We start from the raw sequence: 21,028 nt of genomic DNA on the forward strand, positions 1-21,028 counted from the left end.
ACATTTGGCTTCTTGTGAATCATATTGCTACAGTGTTCAGATAAGACAGTGGTTCTTCCGTGAAAGAAGCAGAGGGAGATTTTAAGAGATTAAGCTGAAGGCTAGGAAAGATGGAGAGAGGGTTCTCAAGGCAAGAAATGTTAAGAATGCAGCATTAGAAGAAAAAAAAAAAGAGGCTAGGAAACCCCCACCCAATACATCAGAAGGATTCAGCCCTGCTAAATGTCTTAATAGTAATTAACACTGGGAAACTGATTTCAGATTGTGACTTCTAGGATTGTAACAACACATTTTTATTGTTTTAGAAGACTAAGTATGTGATAGTTATAGGAATGGGATAGTAATAGGAAACTAATATAAAACCTTTATTTATGAATCAAAATTTGAGTTCTATGTTGTATTGGCTAGGTTTTATATGTCAACTTGACACAGGCTGGGGTTATCACAGAGAAAGGAGCTTCAGTTGGGGAAGTACCTCCATGAGATCCAGCTGTGGGGTATTTTCTCAATTAGTGATCAAGGGGGAAAGGCCCCTTGTGGGTGGGAACATCCCTGGGCTGGTAGTCTTGGGTTCTATAAGAGATCAGGCTGAGCAAGCCAGGGGAAGCAAGCCAGTAAGGAACATCCCTCCATGGCCTCTGCATCAGCTCCAGCTTTCTGACCTGCTTGAGTTCCAGTCCTGACTTCCTTGGTGCTGAACAGCAGTATGGAAGAGTAAGCCCAATAAACCCTTTCCTCCCCAACTTGCTTCTTGGTCATGATGTTTGTGCAGGAATAGAAACCCTGACTAAGACATATGTGTACTGATGATTTCAAACACTTAAAATGCTATTATTATTCTTAGTTTCAAGGTTGTACAAACATGGATGGTGGGCCAGATTTGGCCTCTGGGTTGTAGTTTAAAATGTTCTAAATCAAGGCCTGGTATGGTGGTCTACTCCTTTAATCCCAGCACTCAGAAGGCAGAGGCAGGTAGAACTCTATGAGTTTGAAGCCAGACTGCTCTACATAGAGAGTTCCAGGTCAACCACGATTACCTAGTAAGACCATGTCAAAAAAGAAAGAGAGAAAAAGCAAAAGCAAAATACAACATAAGTTATTAAATAACCACATTGCATAAAATTCTGAAGAAGTAAAACTTGCAAAAAACCAAAAACAAAACAGTGAATGTCTGAATCAATTACTATAACAATTCAGCCATGACCAAATAAATAATACATAATTTGCATGGCTTTTTACATTGCTTCAAAATTAAAATGTCATTAGTACAATTCACTGTAAATGAATGCAACAAAAACAGAAAAAGAAAATATGAACAGTTCCAGTAGATATCTGAAACAAAACAAAACAAAACCAAAAAAAAAACAACCAGTGGCTATTTAAAGCTCTTTTGTTGGAGCTTAGTACTATATAACTGAATGCATATTATGTGTTCAGCATTTATTGTATGAATTTCCATTAGTAATGGTTCACTTGGTTGGGCCATCCCCAACATAAGGTCAAACATTTTGGATGTTTCAGTCAGGGTATTTTTCAATGAGATTAACATTAAAATCAGTGAACTTGGAGTAAAGTAGGTTGACTGTTGTGTGTGTGCTTTATCTAACTGGAGGAGAAACTTCAGTGGTGGGACTCATGTACTGGCATGCCTGGCCCCTAGCTAGTTCTTTAATTGCATTTTCAAGCTAACTGTCATTTTATTGACCTATTTAAAATTTGTTGTCCCTTCCACGATCAGGGAAGCCTGTTAGACCCCAAAAAAGAATCATCTTTGTAATCAAGGTGCTTAAGGACTGAGGATTAAGGGAGAGTCTACAGGGAACTCCTGCAAAGTATGGCGACTACATAATATAAAGAATCAGAGGTGTTACATTCCTGAAAGGTGCTAGAGAAAGTAGAGTCTATCCTGACTTCCAGATAAAGGGAAAAACAAATACCAGGGCTGGAGGGAAACAAGCATTGGGTGGGCAGTGACAGGCCTTGAACTCAGAGAATCTTCTTGTCTTAACCTCTGAAGTGCTAAGATTACAAGCCTAAACCACCACAACTGGCTGAGTTTTGTTTCATTTTTGGAGGCCTTTTTGAATCAGAGCACTCACCAGAATCAAGGACCCAAACTCGCCTATTTCTTCTGCTCATATGTAATAACTGTACCAAAACAGACCCTTAAAATAAAGGCAGTTTTATTATAAAAATTTTAAAATGTGATGTAAAAGACAGTCATGGGAACACTGCATAAGGTGAAATACTGTGAGAAAGTGAATGGGCACACGTAAATTTGACATTGTCTGTGAAACATACTTAAAAATAATCCTTAGAGTAAAGTGTCTTCAGAGCACCATCATTTAAGCAGAAGATATTTTGCTTCTCAGAGTTCATCTTTGGCCTGTAATTAAGAAGAAAAATGTTAAAAGCCACTAAAAAAAATCTTAGGAATCAAGAATGCTCATACCAGATAATTTATTTTTTCCTAAAGATGAGAGGAGTGTGGAAAAAAAATCCAAGTTTCTTCTAGGTGTTCTAAATGCTGAGGACTATTTCTGGAGGACCAGAACCCTGTGTTATGGATGGTATGAGTAAGGGATGGGGTAAACAGAGAACAAGATTTGCTACTCTCACTCAAACTTCCCATACTCAGTGGAAGACACTGGGTACCTACTGGAGACTGGGTACCTACTCTGTCTAAATCATTAAGAGATATAAGGGAAATGGAACTGCCCCATTTTATGAAGAGCCAAAACAAGTATGATATTTACTCCATTTCATTATTGCCTCTTGTGACTTCATGGGTCTTACAGCATAGAAAGGGATTAGCAAACATGCTGTACCCTTTAGGGGCTAATGAGTTAGTAGTAATTCATTTCTCAAAAAAAGACAAACCGATAAACAGACTGTCAAGGTATAGAAAGTCCCACCAAGCTGATAAGCTACCAATATTTTAACTAGCATTCAGAATTCCTTCCTATTTCACAGACAGTGATCTATCAAATGAGCTGGTTCTGCCACACCAGTAGAGGCAGAAAGTGAGTCTTGTTACCTTTCTCCTATGGCACGTGCAAGGGAAGAGGTCATCCTCGGACTGTGGCTCTACCCTCTTCATACCCTCTCGAATTTGGGGCTCGTTCACTTGTAAATTTGCATAGCCCTGTTAAATAGCAATACAAAAGCATTTCTTAGGCAGCTTTTAAAATATGCTCATCAAATGAGACAAGCTGGGAAGTATCAGGAAAGCATTCATTTAATGCATATGTACCTACCGGTGACCCACAGTGTCCTTCATATTTGTTTTAAATGCTCAATACTCTTTGTGCTGTGAACACTGGCTACCAATTCCTAATATACCCCTTATTAGTCTACTCATGTGTGTGTGTAATGTATATGTTGGTATATGAAGACATCATATACCTTGCTGAGCCACTCTCTACATTATTTTTAGAGGCAGGGTCTCTCTCAGTGAACCTGGAGCCCACTGACTGACTAAATTGGCTGGCTACCAGCCCCGGGGGAATTTTCTTATTTCTGCTTTCCAGTGCTGGCATTACAGATAATTTTTTGCCACAAATAGATATTCTTTATGCTTGTAAAGCAAGCACTTTATCCACTGAGCTATCTATCTGCTTAGCCCTATCTTGTTTTGAATTTTTGAGACAGGCTGTAACCACAGTTGGCCTAGTGATATGTAGGTCACACTGGGATCAAACCTGCAGTAATCCTTTTGTAGTTACCTCCTGAGTGACAGGATTACAGGTGTGTCCCACTATATCTAGCATATCCACATTTTAAAAATGTTTTTTTTATTACATATTTGAATGTGGGTATGTGCATGAGTGTGAAAACCAAAAGAGGCCAAAGGTGTCAGAGGCCCAGACATTAGAGTTGCAGGCAATCGTGAGCTGCTTGACGGGTGATAGGGGCTGAATTTAGGTTCTTTGCAAGAACAGTGTGTGCTTTTATCTGGTGAGAAAATTTATATGACTAAATATTTCCTCACAACTCCCTCCTTTTTAAGTGTAAATAATATTGCATGAAATTCTCCCAAGAAAGAAAATAAAGCCTATTTCTTCCTTCTCCATTAAGGCTGCACAACTCTGAGTTATTACCCTTCTTGATTATATTCTTATTCTGCAATGGTCACTGTGCTAGGTATGGATACTATACATTAGCTAAGTAAATGACACAATCCAGTGGATATTTAGATGTTCAGACAGTAAACCCCTGTTCTAGTTCATTCACTTTACGTAGCTCACTCTCTGTATCCCTTTACCACCTTCTAAAAGATTATAAACTAGACCAACTTTGTTCTGTAGCAGACCCCAAGATATGATATTCAATAGCTGTAAGTCTGAGACAAGAATCTGTTATTATTATTAGCAAAAATCTTGTTTACTTATACATTCTTTTTAAAAGAATAGCCTTTTAAACCATCAGGTATGTTGGGATTACAATATATAAATTCTTGGTCCATAAAAATAAGTTTCAAAAAAAAGTATTAGCTATTTGGGACAAAGAGCATGATTATACTTTGTACTTTTTATTTTTTTTTAAGATTTATTTATTATTATTATATGTAAGTACACTGTAGCTGTCTTCAGACACACCAGAAGAGGGCATCTGATCTCATTACAGATGGTTGTGAGTCACCATGTGGTTGCTGGGATTTGAACTCAGGACCTCTGGAAGAACAGTCAGTGCTCTTAACCACTGAGCCATCTCTCCAGCCCCGTACTTTGTTTAATTAAAACGTTTTTCATATTTTTATTGACTGCCTACAGTACCCCATTATTGCCAAGTATTAAACAGGTCTGATCCTGCTTAGCTCTCAGATTAGATAATCCTGTGCTTGTCTGAGGGAAGTATGATTATAGATCCCTTGAACTCTCAACCTGCTAGGACATGGGCCTTTTTCTACTTCAGTTTGGACTTGCTTTCCATACATACAACCCCAGCCTCCAACTGCAGGCCTAATATCAACACTTTTCACTTGAAGTTTTCAATTTTTTTTTCCCTTTCAGAACAGAACCTAATATCTCATGCATGCTAGATATGTAACTCTACAGTAAGCTACATCCCCAAAGCCCCAAATACTTATTAATTACTATCTGTATCTAATTTCTATCAAAGTGGTACATATATGTCCTTATACTAATATACTTTTAGAACATTTTATGTAAAATATTGTTTGTCTACAACATGGCCAGTGCCAAGCAAGATGAGGAGTGTGCATGGGCGTGTGCATATGTGTGTGTGAAAATACTAACCTGGAACAGTTTGAAGTAATAACAGAATATATCATCACCCATTAGGTTATTTCTCGCAAATTCTTGTCCTGCTTTTGCTATCTTCTTGGCCTATAGGAATTTAAAAACCAGACAAACAAAGCGCCCTTTAATGGAGCTTGCAGACATATACAGACCTAAAGACTACACAGTGAGATGACCCAGAAAGCACGTCCTTGGGAGTAGCCTTATGTAGCAAAAGGCACATTTCACAGAGTATGTTTGTTCAGCTCGGAGAGGTTTATAAGACTTGAAAGTACAAGTTGGCATGTGGGATGTCTTAGAGATAAGCCTCCCTTGGAATAGACAGTTAGATCCAAGCAAAGTAACAACTTATCAAGTACACAGAGTGTGAAGCCTTGCATGCTCTCTATTCAGTTTTCAGCATTCATTTAGTTCAACCTTGCTTGCATTAATAATTCTTCATTTTATTCTATAGTAGTTGCTGACATCTATTGCCAGATAGGCACTGCTTATGTCCATGACCAACCTTACTGAAAGAGAAGACACAAACAAGGCCAGAGTTTAGCAGAGTGGTCAGCCAGTCTAGAATGTTGTTATGTTCACCTCGAGGGGAAGTGCATGCCACTCGTGGTCAGCCAGCATCCCATGCACAGGTAAAAGCTGTATCTGAACATCCCAGTGTCTAGGCATGTTCCCAACACTCCTGTAACACAGGGGACCAGTGGGAGGGAGCCAGCCTTCTTGACAACTGAACTTACCTCTGCATCATGGTCTTTTGCCCACTTGAGCTTTTCCAGCAGATCACTCAGGTTACTTTTGACTGGAATGTAATGTTTCCAGGGCTGCAGCTCATTGTAAAAATGTTCATAGTAGATGGAGTCCTGCTTCAGAACTACACTGTCACCCACCAGCAGGTAGGGCAATCGGTACGCTGCCACAGTGCCATCAATATTTATCTGATACTTGTGCTGCAAAATAGGAGCATGTAAGAGCCTTTACTAAATTCCCACTTCTACTATTTTTTTCCGCCTTCTATGAACCATTTTGCCATCCTCAGACTGACTTTCCCTCTCCATTAAAATGTAATAAGTTCTCTTATTATACACTGTGTTGACCTAGAGCTAGAGGGTCATTTGACATGGCCCTAAATTTCCCAAACACAGCTACGTATCTAATATGGAAGCAGCTAGCAAGTTAATAATATGGGTGTCCTAAGGCTACAACATAAAGAAAGGTGGAGCGATAGCTTTTAAGTCTTCTGCTCCTTTGTTGATTTACACGTGCAGCTACTGGCAGCACATTTTGTGCCATGTCAACAGTATTTTTAAACTACGACATGGCTATGCATATTTCTTAAGGGAATTAATAAGCTCTGGGGTAAGAACATCTATGAATAATACTATGGAAATGAGTAACTCTAGATGTACAAAATTCAGCATGCAAGAAGAAGCCAAGTGATAAAATACTGCCCTTGAGGCTAGGAGATGGCTCAGGCAGTAAACCTCTTGCCATGAAAGCAAGAGGAAGCCGGGCGGTGGTGGCGTACGCCTTTAATCCCAGCACTCGGGAGGCAGAGGCAGGTGGATTTCTGAGTTCGAGGCCAGCCTGGTCTACAAAGTGAGTTCCAGGCTACACAGAGAAACCCTGTCTCAAAAAACCAAAAACAAACAAACAAAAAAAAACCAAGAGGACCTGAGTTTGGATGGTGGGGAAGGAGAGATAGGTGGGTCCCTGGAGCTTGAAGGCCAGTCAGTCTAGCTTAGCTGACACACTGCGGGCCAAGTCAGAGACTCTGTATCAAAAGTCAAGGTGTATGCTCCTGAAGGATGACACCCAAGGCTCTCCCGACCTTTATACACACAGGCTCGCACATGCACATGTACCTATGAGCACACATATATCCCTTCTGAAAAGGAATGGGTAATCATGTCTTTTGTTACACTTAAAAAATATTTCAATATACATATATGAAAAACACGAGTATGTGAATTAACAGCATCTCTAAGGTCTATCTACTGCCATAGAACCCATCAAATGACACGTCTGCATCCACAGAGCAAAGGAGCTCACTAATTTCTTATTTTTTCCCACTTTTTTGTTGACACAAAGAACTTCAGAAATGTCGCTGGGGGTGGGAGAGTGGGGTGGCACTGCTTGAAAAGTTGTGAGAAAGAGGATCACTCCATGGAAAACATGAGGAATCTCCATGCAAGGTGCAGAAAACCATCTGTCATGGCCAGAATGCCCCGGCAGAGCATCTGGATGTGCTTCAAGTCATTCCTCAGCAGAATGGCTGAGAAGAGACGCCAGTTCTGTATCTTGTTATGATGCTATGATTTAGGGGAGAAGTATTTCTAAAATGATTATACACACTTACTAATAAAAACAGACAGGATCTGAGCAAACATACATTCATCGTAAGGGTTAGCTGGAAAAAAAATAAAGCTTTTTCCAGGCTCTGAATTCTCATAATGCCTATTCAATATCAGTGCTGTGTGGTGAATCCAGATTCAGACCAAATCAAATCTCAGTACTTATTGCGTTTTGTGGCATCTTCCCATTCACTGTGACTTATAGACGTTAGTTTCCTTTCCCTAAAGTGCATACATTGGAAAGCAGAAAGGGATGTTCACAGATGATGTCATACCTTAAAAAAATCAAAAAATGAAATGTGTTTCACGATGGGCCCATACAGGCTTTCGTCATGTTTAAAGAAGAAAAAATTTGTGAAAGCAGCATCGATGAGCTCTGGGTGTTTTCTGCTAAGCTTCACCAGCTCTAGTCTCTCTTTGCGGCTGTCTCGGCCTCTCCAGACAGCTGTAGAATTCTTACTTTCCCAGGGAGGCCCTGTGTTAGCTTGCACCGACATCATATCCAGACTTACTCTGGAAGACAGAAAACAGAACATGTCTTCCTCCAAAACCATCAGTGCATGAAAGCAGATGGAGCAGAACTCACCAAAGAGAGCAAACCAAGGCTCGGGGTCAACCCTGATCATCTCTCACCGGCCCATGGTTTCTAGAACAGAGTCAGTCAGGTCGTAGGTAGGCATCACAATATCCCTGGACTCTGTGGAGCCACACCAGGAAAAGATCGGCTGAATGTTGGAGTTGGATTTCTTTTTTTCCAAAGGCCAGTCTCCCAAATTAACAAAAAATTCCACATCTGGCATCCTCACCTAGAGGTGGGGATAACAAGAGTTTATTCATAGTTTTTGCATTGCACATGATCATGTATTTATCAGTTAAAATTAGCATTTGAAACTAAGTTTGAGGGTGCTTATCTGTGATCATAGCATCTGTGGGGCTCAGGCAGGATGATCATGAGTTGGATGCTGGTATGCAAAATTGGCTAAATAAGGCTAGATTGGGCTACATAGTTCAGAGCCAGTGTGGGCAATACACTGCCTCAAAATATGGAAAAAGGGATCTGTTTATTAGTATAAGCAGATATGACATATATGATACACATATATGATATAATGATACACATATATGATATATGATACACATATATGAAAAGGTCACAATGAAACCCATCGCTCAGTATGGTAATTTAACAACATTAGTCATTGCACAAAAAAAAAGGCCAATCTTTCCAATTTAAGGCAATGACAATCACATCACTTCAGGTTAAATGGCCAGAATATGGCATTCATATAAGTACCTTCAATTTGCTTTCTGTGGTGTCCAAGTTGGCCATTAGACTTACTACAAAACCAAGAAACTGGCAAAGGTAATTTCTATTGTTCTAACATTGCCAAGAATCTAATGAGATCATAGAGATGGTGGAGAGAGAAGAGGGTGGAGAGAGGGAGGGAGGGAGTGGTTCTGGGAAATATAGCACTTGGGGCTTTAGCCCTGGGTTCCTGTTAATGAGGCAGAGGCATTTTCTTTCTATGTGTACCATTGCTATAGATTGACTTATTTCGCCCCCGCCCCTGAAGATGTATATATCAGTCCTAAATCCCAGTGTCTTAGAGTTACCTTATTCAGCAACCAGCCATTGCTGATGTAATTAGTTAAGACGAGGCCTCACAAGTATGTGGGATGGGATTGTCAATCCAATATGATTGGCATCTTTGGGAGAAGGAAGGGAAGGGGATAGGAGGAGACCCAGTGACTCAGATTCTTGAGGGCAGGCGGCCATGTGACATGAGGTAGAGATTAGACTGACAAAACTATGAACAAGGGAGCACCCAAATATAGGACCACAAGTAGCCAGAATTTGAGGAGTGTGACCCTTTCAACACTTTGATTTTTGATTAGTGGTCTCCAGAGCCATCCTCTGCTTTTTAAAGGTACTATATATAGCTGTCCTTAGTATCTAATACATATATTAGGAAAAAAATAAACTTTAGGATAGCAATATAGAAGGCACCAGAATAGAACACTTTATATTGATGTTAACAATGTTTTGAAAAACTAAATTATAAAACCTAGATTGAGATTGCTATCATAATGCAGAGAAAATATACTAACCTTTCTAGTCAATGAAAGTAGTATTGCATCCATGAAAATCCTAAAGCCAACGTGCTCACCATGGGTCTTGATATAAATCTAGAAGAGAATTTGACATTTACTACATGTGTGCAAAGTGACTGGCAGATATGGAAAAAAAAAAAAAAGGCTTGTCAAAATATGTCCATAGAATGATGTTTAAAAAAAGTAGCCAGGGGCTAGTGAGATGGCTCAGTGGGTAAGAGCACTCGACTGCTCTTCCGAAGGTCCAGAGTTCTAATCCCAGCAACCACATGGTGGCTCACAACCATCTGTAACGAGATCTGGCGCCCTCTTCTGGAGTGTCTGAAGACAGCTACAGTGTACTTACATGTAATAAATAAATAAATCTTTAAAAAAAAAAAGTAGCCAGATATAATCAAAAGGTCAAGATATTAATTACAGAGTCCAGAGAACAAGCAAACCTCAATCATATTATACCTTATTGTCCTTTAAGGTATAGTGACACAGGCTTTGCCTCTGACCAAATCGTTTTGGGATTTCTGCTGCAATCTTTTCAGGATCAACAGTAGGGAAATGCGCCAGATCTTTCTGAATCTGGGTGATTGTTTCCGAACAGTTCATCTCCCGTAGCCAGGCCGCACTGTCTTCCAAAGGACAGTCACAGTTCTCATGGTAAACTGGTCCTATTTACAGATAGACAGCAGTATTACACAGCGGTGAACATCTCACTTAACAACTGAATCACAATGAAGAAATGTTCCATGAACTATCAACTTTCTATCTAGTCAAGTCGCCACAGCTCTTCTTCCTATACTTTTTCTATTCTGGCCCACTTTGCATAGGTGAAAAGCAAGTCAATGGGTGGTATACATGCTCTATGTAGATGTAATTCATTTGTAATTTTATGTAGATGTAATTCTATGTAGATGTAATTCATATGTGAATTTGTAATTCACATAATCATCATGGGACGGGAGATAGAGCTCGGCAGTTAAGAGTACTTGTTGCTCTGGCAGAGAACTGGAGTTATGTGTCTAGGACCTATAACGATCTATAATTTCAGGCATAATGGACCCAATAGCTTCTGTGGTACCTGCAAATGTGCAAAATACCCTCATTATAGGAATACATATGTATTTATAAATATATGTCTTGAAGGATAAAAGTGATATGAATTACTATTTTACTGGTTTATTATAAAAACAACTTCTTTGGGTATCTATGGGCTAGAGATGTCTCAGCTATTAAAGGCTCAAAATAAAAAATATAAAGTACTGTTCTCAGTAGAAAAACCATTGCCAGTAAAACAGAGAAAACAAAGGACTCCAACCTTGTTTTTCTTCCTTCTTTTCTTTTTTTTAGAGAAAGAAATACAAAGAAGCAAAGGTAATCCTATAAACTTGTTATCTCATTAATGTCAAGATGAATGAATTATACATTTATAAAAATAATGCTCGCATAACATAAGATTTGGAAATGGAACTGTGTTACTCCTTTCAGATATCCTCAGATTCCAACCTGATCCAGTCAATAGATGACAATGGAATTTGTATACATTTTAATACTTTGTCAGCTGGACTATACCAAGGAGTCCCAGTGGAATGTGAAAGAATTTATACAGTTAAAAAAATTCATAATTTTCTTGTGGTCCTATCTCCCCATAGAAAGGGGAAAGTGTTGGTTTTTTATTATAAAATTCTCTTCTCATCCCTATGGGGGAAAACAGCAGAGAATGTCTTTGTCATAGTGGCATGACAATGACGACCAAAGCAAAAACCATCTTGCTGGCCTGGAACGTACACCATAAGATTAGGCTGGCCTCAAACTCTTAGAGGTAACCTGCTTCTCACCCTCCTCAGAGCACTGGGATTAAAGGCAGGTGCCACCCCACCTGGCAGTGATGAGTATAAGTTACTTAAGTAGATCATTCCTTCAAGAATTACCTATGACTACATATTTAACTTGATTATTCAGTCAGGAGTTACAGTCAGTCTTGAACTGCAACTTGGGTGCTGGGAACCAAACTCAGGTCCTTTGGAAAAGCAGCCAGTGTTCTTAATCACTGAGCCATCGCTTCAGCCCTGGAAATTCTTTTTTAATCCTAAGATTTACACAAACATGAACACAAAATAAATAAGAAGTCTGAAGTAGTACAACAGATGGTAATAATGATTGAGTATGATTTTTTTTAGACTGTTTCAATTTCATATGTGCACATACACATAGAAATTATTTTATACACATATGTATATGTCATATCTTATTGTAAGCTGTGTTCCAAATGGTTTATAAAACCTTGCTGTAAATTATGAATTAAAAACCTCCCTAGTGGCTAAACATTTATTATTATACATTATGTGTGTGTACATCTGCTTGTGCACACATGAATGCAGGTGCACGTGTAATATAGATATCCTCTTCCCTGAAGCTGGAGTGCCAGGCGGCTCTGAGCCTCCTCACATGGGGGCTGGATCCAGACTTGGTCCTTTGCTTATTCTCACAGGTGTGTCCTCAAGGAGCAACTTTTCTAGTAATGTTTCTTGGTCTTTAGTGAATTATAATCCCCATGTAAATAATCAATATCTCTTTTGCCTAATTTAGTTTTCAATTAGAAAAACATCTAGTTTTTTTTTTTTTTCTTCATTTAGTGAAAAAAGTATGCTAAGTTTTTGATAGAATTCTTATTGATGGAATGACATGCATTTTTGTATACAAATCCTACCATAAAATTTTGTTTCAAAATACCTCTTAAAACATAAGGAGACTCAGCAACATGTTGCCCATGGTGTTTAACCTCTATCTTCAGATTTCTGTAGCTGGCATACATTCTGTATCTTACTATGAAGGAACCATCCTTTCGATCTAAAACCTGGACACCAACTCTCGTGAACTGCTCATCTGGTGCTGAGATTTTAACCTGGAACACCTTTTCACCTGGAGAAGATGTAAACCTGTTATGGAAAACAGTGAGAGATGAGGGTTATTTTTAAGATCAAATGCACACTACTTATTCTCTTTAATCTGTAAAGGTTGGACATTCTGTTATATCCTGATTTTAAGATATTGTTGCTCTCTTCTCTCTTAGGCTTTTAGAACCAGAACCAATATGATGGAACAAAGATTAAAAAAAGAAAACAATAATAACATAAAATACTTTCATTAGACAGTTGCCAGGAGATAACACTTAAGACTAGCAATCTATTTAGCATACCAAACAGAGCAGTTTCAGTGTACTATTATTAATTCATAACCAACATATCTGGCAATTTGTCATTTGTAAAATGTTTACTTCAAAGATGACCTTATTTGAAAAATTGTTCTTAATGGCTTAAAATACAATCCAGTACTTGTGGGGCTAGGGAGATAGCTGAATGGTTTAGAGCATTTACCATTATGCAAAAGACTTGGTTCAGTTCCTAGTACCCATTGTCCTAAAGGCTCACAACTATCTGCAGTTTCAGCTCAAGGAGATTCAAGGCCCTCTTCTGGCTTCCTCCAGCACTTGGGTGTGAGTATACACCCTACCCACATCATGTAATTAAAATATTACTACTAATAAAAGTCTAACAAATATACCAGTGCTCTAGATTATGTTTAGTTATGGGGAAAATCAAAATAACTGGTCATCATGTTAGCAACACAAGTGTTTTGGACTGAATATTCCTGCATTTTGAATGCATTTAGTTTTTAGTGTTTAGTTTTCCCATTTAAAGATAAACGGAGATTTGTTTAGCCTCAATTCCCATCTAAACAGCCAAGAAGAGAGCTGTCATTTTAGCAATATTATTTACACTATACATATTTCAGAATTATTAAGTCACAGAGAAAAGTTGATTTGGAAGGAAAAGTCTATTATAACCAGATGTAGACAGCACTCAAGAATTCTGGAATGTAAATGGCCAGCAGTAAAGACGAGTCGGGGCATATAAAGATGAAGGACAAAACCAAAATAAATAAACAACAGGAACAAAAACCCCTCGAGTTATTTTAAACCGCGATCTCAAATAGTTGAGGAGTCATTTCTCCACTTACTGTTCCCCTGAGGTATCCACCGCCCGAATGTAGAAATAGCGGGCAGGAAGGACCACGTGTGCTTTTAGCCCGGGTCCCCATATTTCGCTCTTCTCTGGGCTCAGCCTCCTCTCTCCGCCGGTCTGGGCAAGTGCTGGCACAGTCCCCAGAAAAAGGCAGGAAAGCAGCGAAATGCTGAACATTTACAAGACCGAGTCTTGGAAGATCCACGAATAAATGCAAACGTGCTAAGTGGACGGAGCTAGCCTGGGTAGGTAGGAGGACGGTGGTCAGTCCTAGCAGCAGTCAAAGTCCCTAAAGTGTCGCTTGACGTGCGGGATCCGCGCGTGGGACTATGCTGTGTCCAAGAATGTCACAACCCGAGCGGTGGCATGTCCAGGAGAAGGATGCCACACGTTCTGCTGAACCTGGTTAAGAACCGCAGGCTCCACTTTCTCCGGACAATGACAAACTTGTGTTACTCTTGCCACTAGAGCATCACTTTGGGAACGAATCCGTCGCAAGTTCTAGCCAAGGTGAGAGGAGAAGGATTGGCCTGCGCTGTGACCAGTCTTAGTAAGGTCTTCTGCTAGTGGATGAGTGGGTCAGAGTGGAAAACGCGTCCCGGGCCCCTTAGCTTCCTGGGATATGTAGTCCGCCATAGGACTAGCGGAAATCCTGCCAGGAGTTCACCCCCAACTACTTTCGTCCCTTCCCTCAGTCCCTCACTCTCCCTCCTCCCTTCTTTCCCCTACCTTCCTTTCTACTTCTTTTTTCAACTTTGGAGCACGGCTTTCTGGCAACCTTAAATACTACAGTTGCGCAACTGGCATGTCTGGAGTCACAGCAAAGATTTCCCCACTTATATTTTGTTCAAGGTATTCACCGCAAATGACAGGTATATAGTAAACGCTGAAAGGGAGGCTAGGTGTTATCAATGATACCCAATCACTCGGTGTCAAGGTCCTGGTGCTATTCTTGTGCGCTCAATGGGACGAAAGATTCTGGGCCTTGGGTAGGAGACTTGAGGATGCAGATCTGGTGTTGCCTTCCAGCACCAGAGTTCCGGGACCCAACAGGAACAGAAGTATTCCCCAGCGGAGGGCCTAGCCCAGGCACTGCGGTGCGCTCCGCCTCTCCGTAGCGCCGTCACTGCCTCGTTGCAGGACAACCCCCACCCCCACCCCCACCCCGCCGCGCCCCTGGAAGGATCTGGGTCGAGCTGAGTCTCTGAGGAGAGATGTAAGGGCTAGAAATCACCAGAACAAAGCTCGGCCTGGGGGTGCATCCGTTGGGTATCCCTGTACTTTCTTCAGGAGCGGGTCTCCACGCTGTGCTAGCGGATCCCAGGCACCCTGCCTGCAGTGGCCATCCTCTCTTTGCACCCTCGCTTCTCCGCCAGTGAGGTCAAGAGGAGTAGCAGGCTTTGTCCTCCCTCCACGGGGTAAGGGGCGTGGAAAACATAGGCGGCCTGGTTGTGAGCCAAGGCAAGGGGATTCTTTTTCCCCCTGCCGCCCCCCCCGCCCCCCGCTATTGTTATTATTGGTGATATACTCATTCATCGCGGCCTCCCCTCCCAGCTCTCAAGCTGTCACTGCCTGCGTGCCACCAGCCTCTCCAGCCCCTAGCACGTAGGAAGCAGCCCCCTACAGGCCTGCGCGCTCCCCCTCCTGGCGAGCCTTTTCTTCCGGCTGGGAGTGAGGGAGCAGGCCGGGAGGAGGTTAGAAGAAGGCTTTAGATCTGGTCTTGATCAGTGGGGACTAGGGACGCTTGGCACTGGGTTGGCCACCGCAGGACAGTAGTGGGAACCCGGCACAGTAGCGCTGCAGCAGTTGCACTTGCGAGGTCCCTGCTCTCCCGGTTCTCCTCCACCTGCACCTTTGTCACCTTCAGGGTGCTTCGGAGCCTCAAAGAGGGGGCAGTGGGAACTCTCCTGGCTCCTCAGAGCCTGAACTCCAAGAGGGCATCATGTGCTGCATGAATCTCATACTCACAGGTAGGCCTCCCAGGTCTGGTCTGATAGTCTAGGCAAGGGCGCTGATAGAAAAGGGGGGCGGGGAGGGGGGGCACCTGGCTGCTGTCTTAGCAGCTCTCATCAATCCTCAGCAAAACACTTTTCTGGGTCTCGGTTGCTTTCTGTGCAGAATATTGATTATATTGTATGTGATATGTGGAAGGCTTTACTGAGATTTTATAGGATGTCTAGCTCTCTACTGAATGTGATACTTCAGCATGTAGACACGAAAGGCACATAAATGGAAAAGAATAAACTCAGGTAATCGATAACGGTTTTGCAAACAGTATGTTTATTTGACAGAATTGTTCATTCCAAAGACTTTCATAAGTCATTCCTCTAGTGCTGTCCTAGAAGCTTGGGGTTTATATTGCTTATGAGATACTGTGAATAAATTGAGTGGTATTCTGCAAGTCCTAATATGTTAATCAAAACGAGGGAGAACAATTTCAATAATGCCTAGTGCATTGTAGGCACCTAAAAATGTTTGTTAGACCTGGCTTCTACAAAGACTAGGCCTGGAGATACAATTTCCAGGAAAACTAGACTTTCAGGAGTTAATCATTTGTACACACACACACACACACACACACACACACACACACACGTTTAGAAAGCTTAATCATATTCTAGAAAGAAAAGTTCCTCAATATGGATAGGGTATCTGGCCTGGTTAGAACAGCAAAAAAGAGTTCTTCAGAAAGTGACATGAGAATGAATAATTAGTAAGGGGCTACAGGAAGACAACATTCAGAAAACCAAAAAGTAATGTGGAAGGACAGAAGAAGGTAGGTAGGGTAAGGAGTTGATCTTTTGCTTCAATAGCTGAGGGCCTTAGGCAGAAAATTTCTATGAGCATATATATGTAGCAGACTTTACTATTTGATGTCTATGCAGGGATCAGACTAGAAAGAACAGCTCAAAGGGTGGGTGGCATAAAGTTATAAGCATAAAGATAAAAGCAGATATAAACCCCAGATACAGTGCTGGGCAATCAATCAGCCTTCATAACGCCATTTTCCCTGAGACTACCATTGCATCTTGCTAGAATAATCTATGCCTGTAATGGTCTTGTTTCCAGTAATTGTGGCTTTCTTCATTTTAAGAGAGCAGGCTCTGAGTGAAGTCCTATGGATACCATAGCAGAAACCCTTCAGAGTTTAACTGCAAAGGGTGGAGATGTAGATCAGTCACGGTATGCAAAGAAGTAGAGTGCCAGCATGGATTCTGAGTCATTCTCTTTCATTTTCTGTGAATATCTTCTGATATTTCATAATTTTCTACAATATAGTTTGTGTTATCAAACCTATAAATATATGTATTTTCAGAGATATTCACATAAAACAGTGGTTCAAATGAGGAAATGTTGATATCTTTCATTTTCATTGACAACTATGTAAAATCTTCAGGTAGATGGCAGGTTTGTTTGTTTTTTTAAGATAAAATGAGAGCAAAGGGATTATTTTTATTCAGTGACCATTGCTTAAAGCATACAATCCAAAACCAGATGGTTGCATGTTTTATAAATCACGTGTTTTACTCTTAACAGCTTCATCTTCTAACAATTTCCATTGTATTTTTTCATTCATAAATAAAGCTGTTTCCCTTGGTAATGTTATTTGTTTAGCTTTGGTTATTTTAGCTAGGGTCTTGCCCGGTGTGTACTGGGCTAGATCAGAAGTAGCTATGTAGTTTAGTCTAGAGTAGATCTTGCAGCAGCTCTCTTGTATCTGCATCTTGAGTCTTGGAATTACAGAAATGGGCTACCACATTCTATTTTGACCATACTTTTTTTTCTTTCCGTATGTTCCAAATGAGCATAAAATCATCAAATTCTGGTACACTGTACTAGGCCCATAGGCAAAATTGTATTCAAGGTGAGCAAGGCAGTGATGGCAAGGTAAGGTTAATGTCAGGTTGTGATCTACAAAAGGTAGAGCCTGGGGTGCCTGGGATGTACTGAATCAAGCTTCCCCACTGCCCCAGCTGACCATCTGTTGTTTCCCATCGTTCCACACCCAACCACAGACACATTAGACCCCTCTACCACACAGCTTTTAAAGAAGAACTCGAGCATCACAGACAGGAAGTGGGTAATGGAGAAGTGAAGAAACTCAGTGCTCAGAGCAAAGAAAGCAGTGTGGTCTGCAAACCTCATGCAATGTACATCCCTTTGAGTCTTCTTCCACTGTCACCATCACACCGCACACAGAATGAGGAAAAAGGAGAAAGCTCAGACACTACTTGTACACACACTAAGACCTTTTTTCCAAACAGTATTCGAAAGGAAAGCACCGCAGATGCCACCTTTGGTGACAATGTACTCGCATCCTGTGAGCCACTGTTAACTGAAGATGAGAAAAAAGCCGACGTGAAGTTGTGACAAGGTACATCTCATAAGGGGAGCTCACTCTGCGCAGATAGGAGTTCCTTCTTAGGAGTGTTTCCCCTTAGATTCCATAATGGTGAAAGTGCCTTCACCCCTTTCGTTCAGAAGATACTGGAGATTCCGGTTTATCATCACATTTGTTCGTTAGAGACTTAGACAGGCTTGTGCCATTCAATACTTTTATAATGGTTATTAAACAAATCATAATCTGTGATTATTTTCATTTCTGATGAGGAGATAGATTAATAATGGATGGGTTTAGTCTCTTCTCTCATGCACTGCGTGGTCACTGGAGCCTGGAAAGGCAGATCTCGCCCTGCATTTGGTGGTTGGTGAAGGTGCTTTGAACTGTGGAAGCCTGGCTCTAGAGGTTTCAGAGAAGAATTTTAATATGTAGCCAAGATGATACTTGTGTGATATTTTGGTGAAGAATGTGGCTGCTTTTTTGCCCTTGTCTGAAGAATCTACCTGAGGCTAAGGTGAAGAGATTTAGATTAATTCCTTTGTTAAAGGAAATCTCAAAACATCCTGCTATAAATTCTGTTGAGTGGTTCCTAAACTTCTCTCTTATAAAGAGTGTTTTAATAAAAAGAAGCAAGCTGAGAAAGGAATAATATAAAATATATGGTTGAAGTATTAAAAGGGGCACCAGGAAGTGAAATGAAGCAGAATCCTGTGTTCATGGATATTAAATTGAATTAATGGGGTGGTGACCTTGAGGCAAGTGTCCATCCAGCTAAATTTAGGTCCAGGCCTTGGTAGTATACAAGCCTTTAATCCCAGGAGTCAAGACAAGCAGGTCTCTGAGTTTAAGGCCAGCCTAGGACAGAGCAAGTTCTAGGTGAAGAAAAGCTTAAGTGTAAGCATGGTGGCATATACCTTTAATTTCAGGAGACATCTCTGAGTTCAAAATCAATCTACAGAACAAGTTCCAGGACAGCCAAGCTTATGAGTTGGAAAACAGAAAGCTGGTAATAGAATATGGGGGGCAAAGGGGCCCATGTTCCAATCCCAGCATGCAGCAGAACTCAGCTGCTTTGACCACGTGGCTCTGGCTTTAGAGTCCAGAATAGAAGGGACTACTGGAACAATTGATGCTGGTTAGCTGGAGCTAAGACATTAGTGATGATTAAGAAGAGACCGGTATCACTGAGGTGTAATCTGGAGTTTTCTGAGACCACAAAGAAGCTATGTTCCAGAGATAGCCAACCTCGTGCTGCAGCTGGACTTGGTAGTGTGTAAGAACCACCCAAGTTGTACTGGTTTTGAAGGTATGGAGGAGTCATGGAGAGCAGCTGAGGCTGCTGTGAGAGGCCATGGGAAGCCACTGGTGAAGGTGCAGCATTAGTTGTAGTTGATGACCCAGGACTGAAGGAGTCATGCAAAGAAGTTGAGGCTTGACTCCATGAAGAAAGCCTATGAGAGGCTAATGGTGAATCCTAGTTGCAGTGGAAGACCCCAGGATATTGGAGATGCCACTACCATGGGGATGAGCACCAAGAACAGCAGCAGCAGTGGAGTAGAGTCAACCAGAGCCTAGAGTGCTACAGAGAGCAGACCTGGAGATATGACCCAAGCCCTTTGAAGGAGTCCAGAAGATCATGTGTGGATCCCAGACATTGGAAAGAGAAGCTGTAATGTTGAAGTGACCTTGGATACCCTAAGATGTTCGAGATTCCAGAGCTGTGGAATACCTGTCAAGGAAAGCTGCTAACAGGGAGTGGAATCACCCAGGAGAAAAAACCTTGTTGCAGTCAGTAAAGATGAAAAGGGAGTAGAGATATGAAAACAGCTTTGACATAGACGTGGAGATGCAGAGTTTGGATTTTGCCCAGCTGGTGTCCTGTCTTGTTTTGGGGATTACAGTTAAGTGATTGGATGAATGTCAGAAGAGACTTTGACCTTTGGACTTCCTGTCTTGTTTTGGGGATTACAGTTAAGTGATTGGATGAATGTCAGAAGAGACTTTGACCTTTGGACTTTTAACATTGTTGAGACTGCTATAGACTATGGGGACTTTGGAAGTTGGAGTAAGTGTCGTTTTTTATTATGCTATGTTTAGGTATGGCCCTATAGACTCATATGTTTGAACAAGCCTATGGGGGTCCATGGAGTGGAATGTAGTGGTTTGAGTATTCCTAGCTCAGGGAGTGGCACTATTAGGAGGTGTGGTCTTGTTGGAGTAACTCTGTCACTGTGGGTGTGGGCTTTAATACCCTAGTCCTAGCTGCCTGGAAGCCAGTCTTCTCCTAGCAGCTTTCAGATGAAGATGTAGAACTCTCAGCTCCTCCTGCACCATGCCTGCCTAGATGCTGCTATGCTCTTGCCTTGATCATAATGCATTGAAACTTGGAACCTGTAAGCCAGCCTCATTTAAATGTCATCTTTTTAACAGTTTCCTTTGTTATGGTGTCTGTTCGCAGCAGTAAAATCATAAGACACACGCTATAAATCACTCATTACAATGTATAATGTACAAAAAGCTCATCTTGTTGAACCTTTCAATAAGGTGTATTGTGCTTTGTAGACTTTTCCCTTCTGGAGATCCTAGACGGTTAAGGGACCAGCTCCTTTGTGATTGGCATGTTTCCAAAGTCCATTCATGTTGTATCATGACCAGTAGTTCTTTTTATTGCAAAGTAGAATTTTACCAAATGCATGTGGCACTTTTATCCATAATTCAGTTGCTAGGCTTTGGGTTGTTTCCACTTTTTGCCATTCATGGGCATGGTTTAATGTTTTCTAGATGTATCTAGAACAGAATTTTCCATATTACATTGGAAGTGTTGAAATGTATGAAAACTGCTCTGTAACCCTATATCATTTTATATCCTTGAAAGCAGCTTATGAAGGATCTGATTTGCCACACATTTTCTAATGCTCTTTGTTATCGATGTCTTTTTTTTTTTTT

At 41.0% G+C, this 21,028-nt stretch overlaps 2 protein-coding genes across 9 annotated transcripts in view; one reads left to right on the forward strand and one right to left on the reverse strand.

The window, feature by feature from the left end:
• Positions 1-1,976: 1,976 nt before the first annotated feature.
• Poglut2 (protein O-glucosyltransferase 2) lies at positions 1,977-14,428 on the reverse strand. Its single transcript, XM_021158978.2, has 10 exons — positions 13,736-14,428; positions 12,449-12,654; positions 10,181-10,386; positions 9,722-9,799; positions 8,246-8,418; positions 7,888-8,125; positions 5,999-6,208; positions 5,259-5,348; positions 3,038-3,145; positions 1,977-2,386 (listed from the first exon to the last, which is right to left on the reverse strand). The coding sequence occupies exons 1-10, from the start codon at positions 13,915-13,917 to the stop codon at positions 2,369-2,371; spliced, it is 1,509 nt and encodes a 502-aa protein (XP_021014637.1). The 5' UTR covers positions 13,918-14,428; the 3' UTR covers positions 1,977-2,368.
• Positions 14,429-14,437: 9 nt separating this feature from the next.
• Bivm (basic, immunoglobulin-like variable motif containing) overlaps positions 14,438-21,028 on the forward strand; it is a 22,784-nt gene continuing 16,193 nt past the window's right edge. For 2 of the 8 annotated variants that reach the window (XM_029476432.1, XM_029476436.1), the window contains exons 1-2: positions 14,872-15,710; positions 18,006-18,115. The gene's annotated coding sequence lies outside the window, so the exon portion shown is untranslated. Of the gene's footprint in view, positions 14,613-14,871; positions 15,711-18,005; positions 18,116-21,028 lie in introns of those variants that run through there. The other 6 variants (XM_029476442.1, XM_029476438.1, XM_029476439.1 and 3 more) reach the window with 5 other exon arrangements.

This window comes from Mus caroli, chromosome 1 (genome assembly GCF_900094665.2).
Source record: "Mus caroli chromosome 1, CAROLI_EIJ_v1.1, whole genome shotgun sequence".
NCBI lineage: Eukaryota > Metazoa > Chordata > Mammalia > Rodentia > Muridae > Mus > Mus caroli.

Coding starts and splice junctions, on each gene's coding strand:
- Poglut2 (XM_021158978.2), bottom strand. CDS start 13,917: ATGTTCAGCATTTCGCTGCTTTCCTGCCTTTTTCTGGGGACTGTGCCA. Junction 12,655..13,735: donor GTGGATACCTCAGGGGAACA/GTAAGTGGAGAA, acceptor TTTCCATAACAG/GTTTACATCTTCTCCAGGTG. Junction 10,387..12,448: donor GTCTCCTTATGTTTTAAGAG/GTATTTTGAAAC, acceptor ATCTGTAAATAG/GACCAGTTTACCATGAGAAC.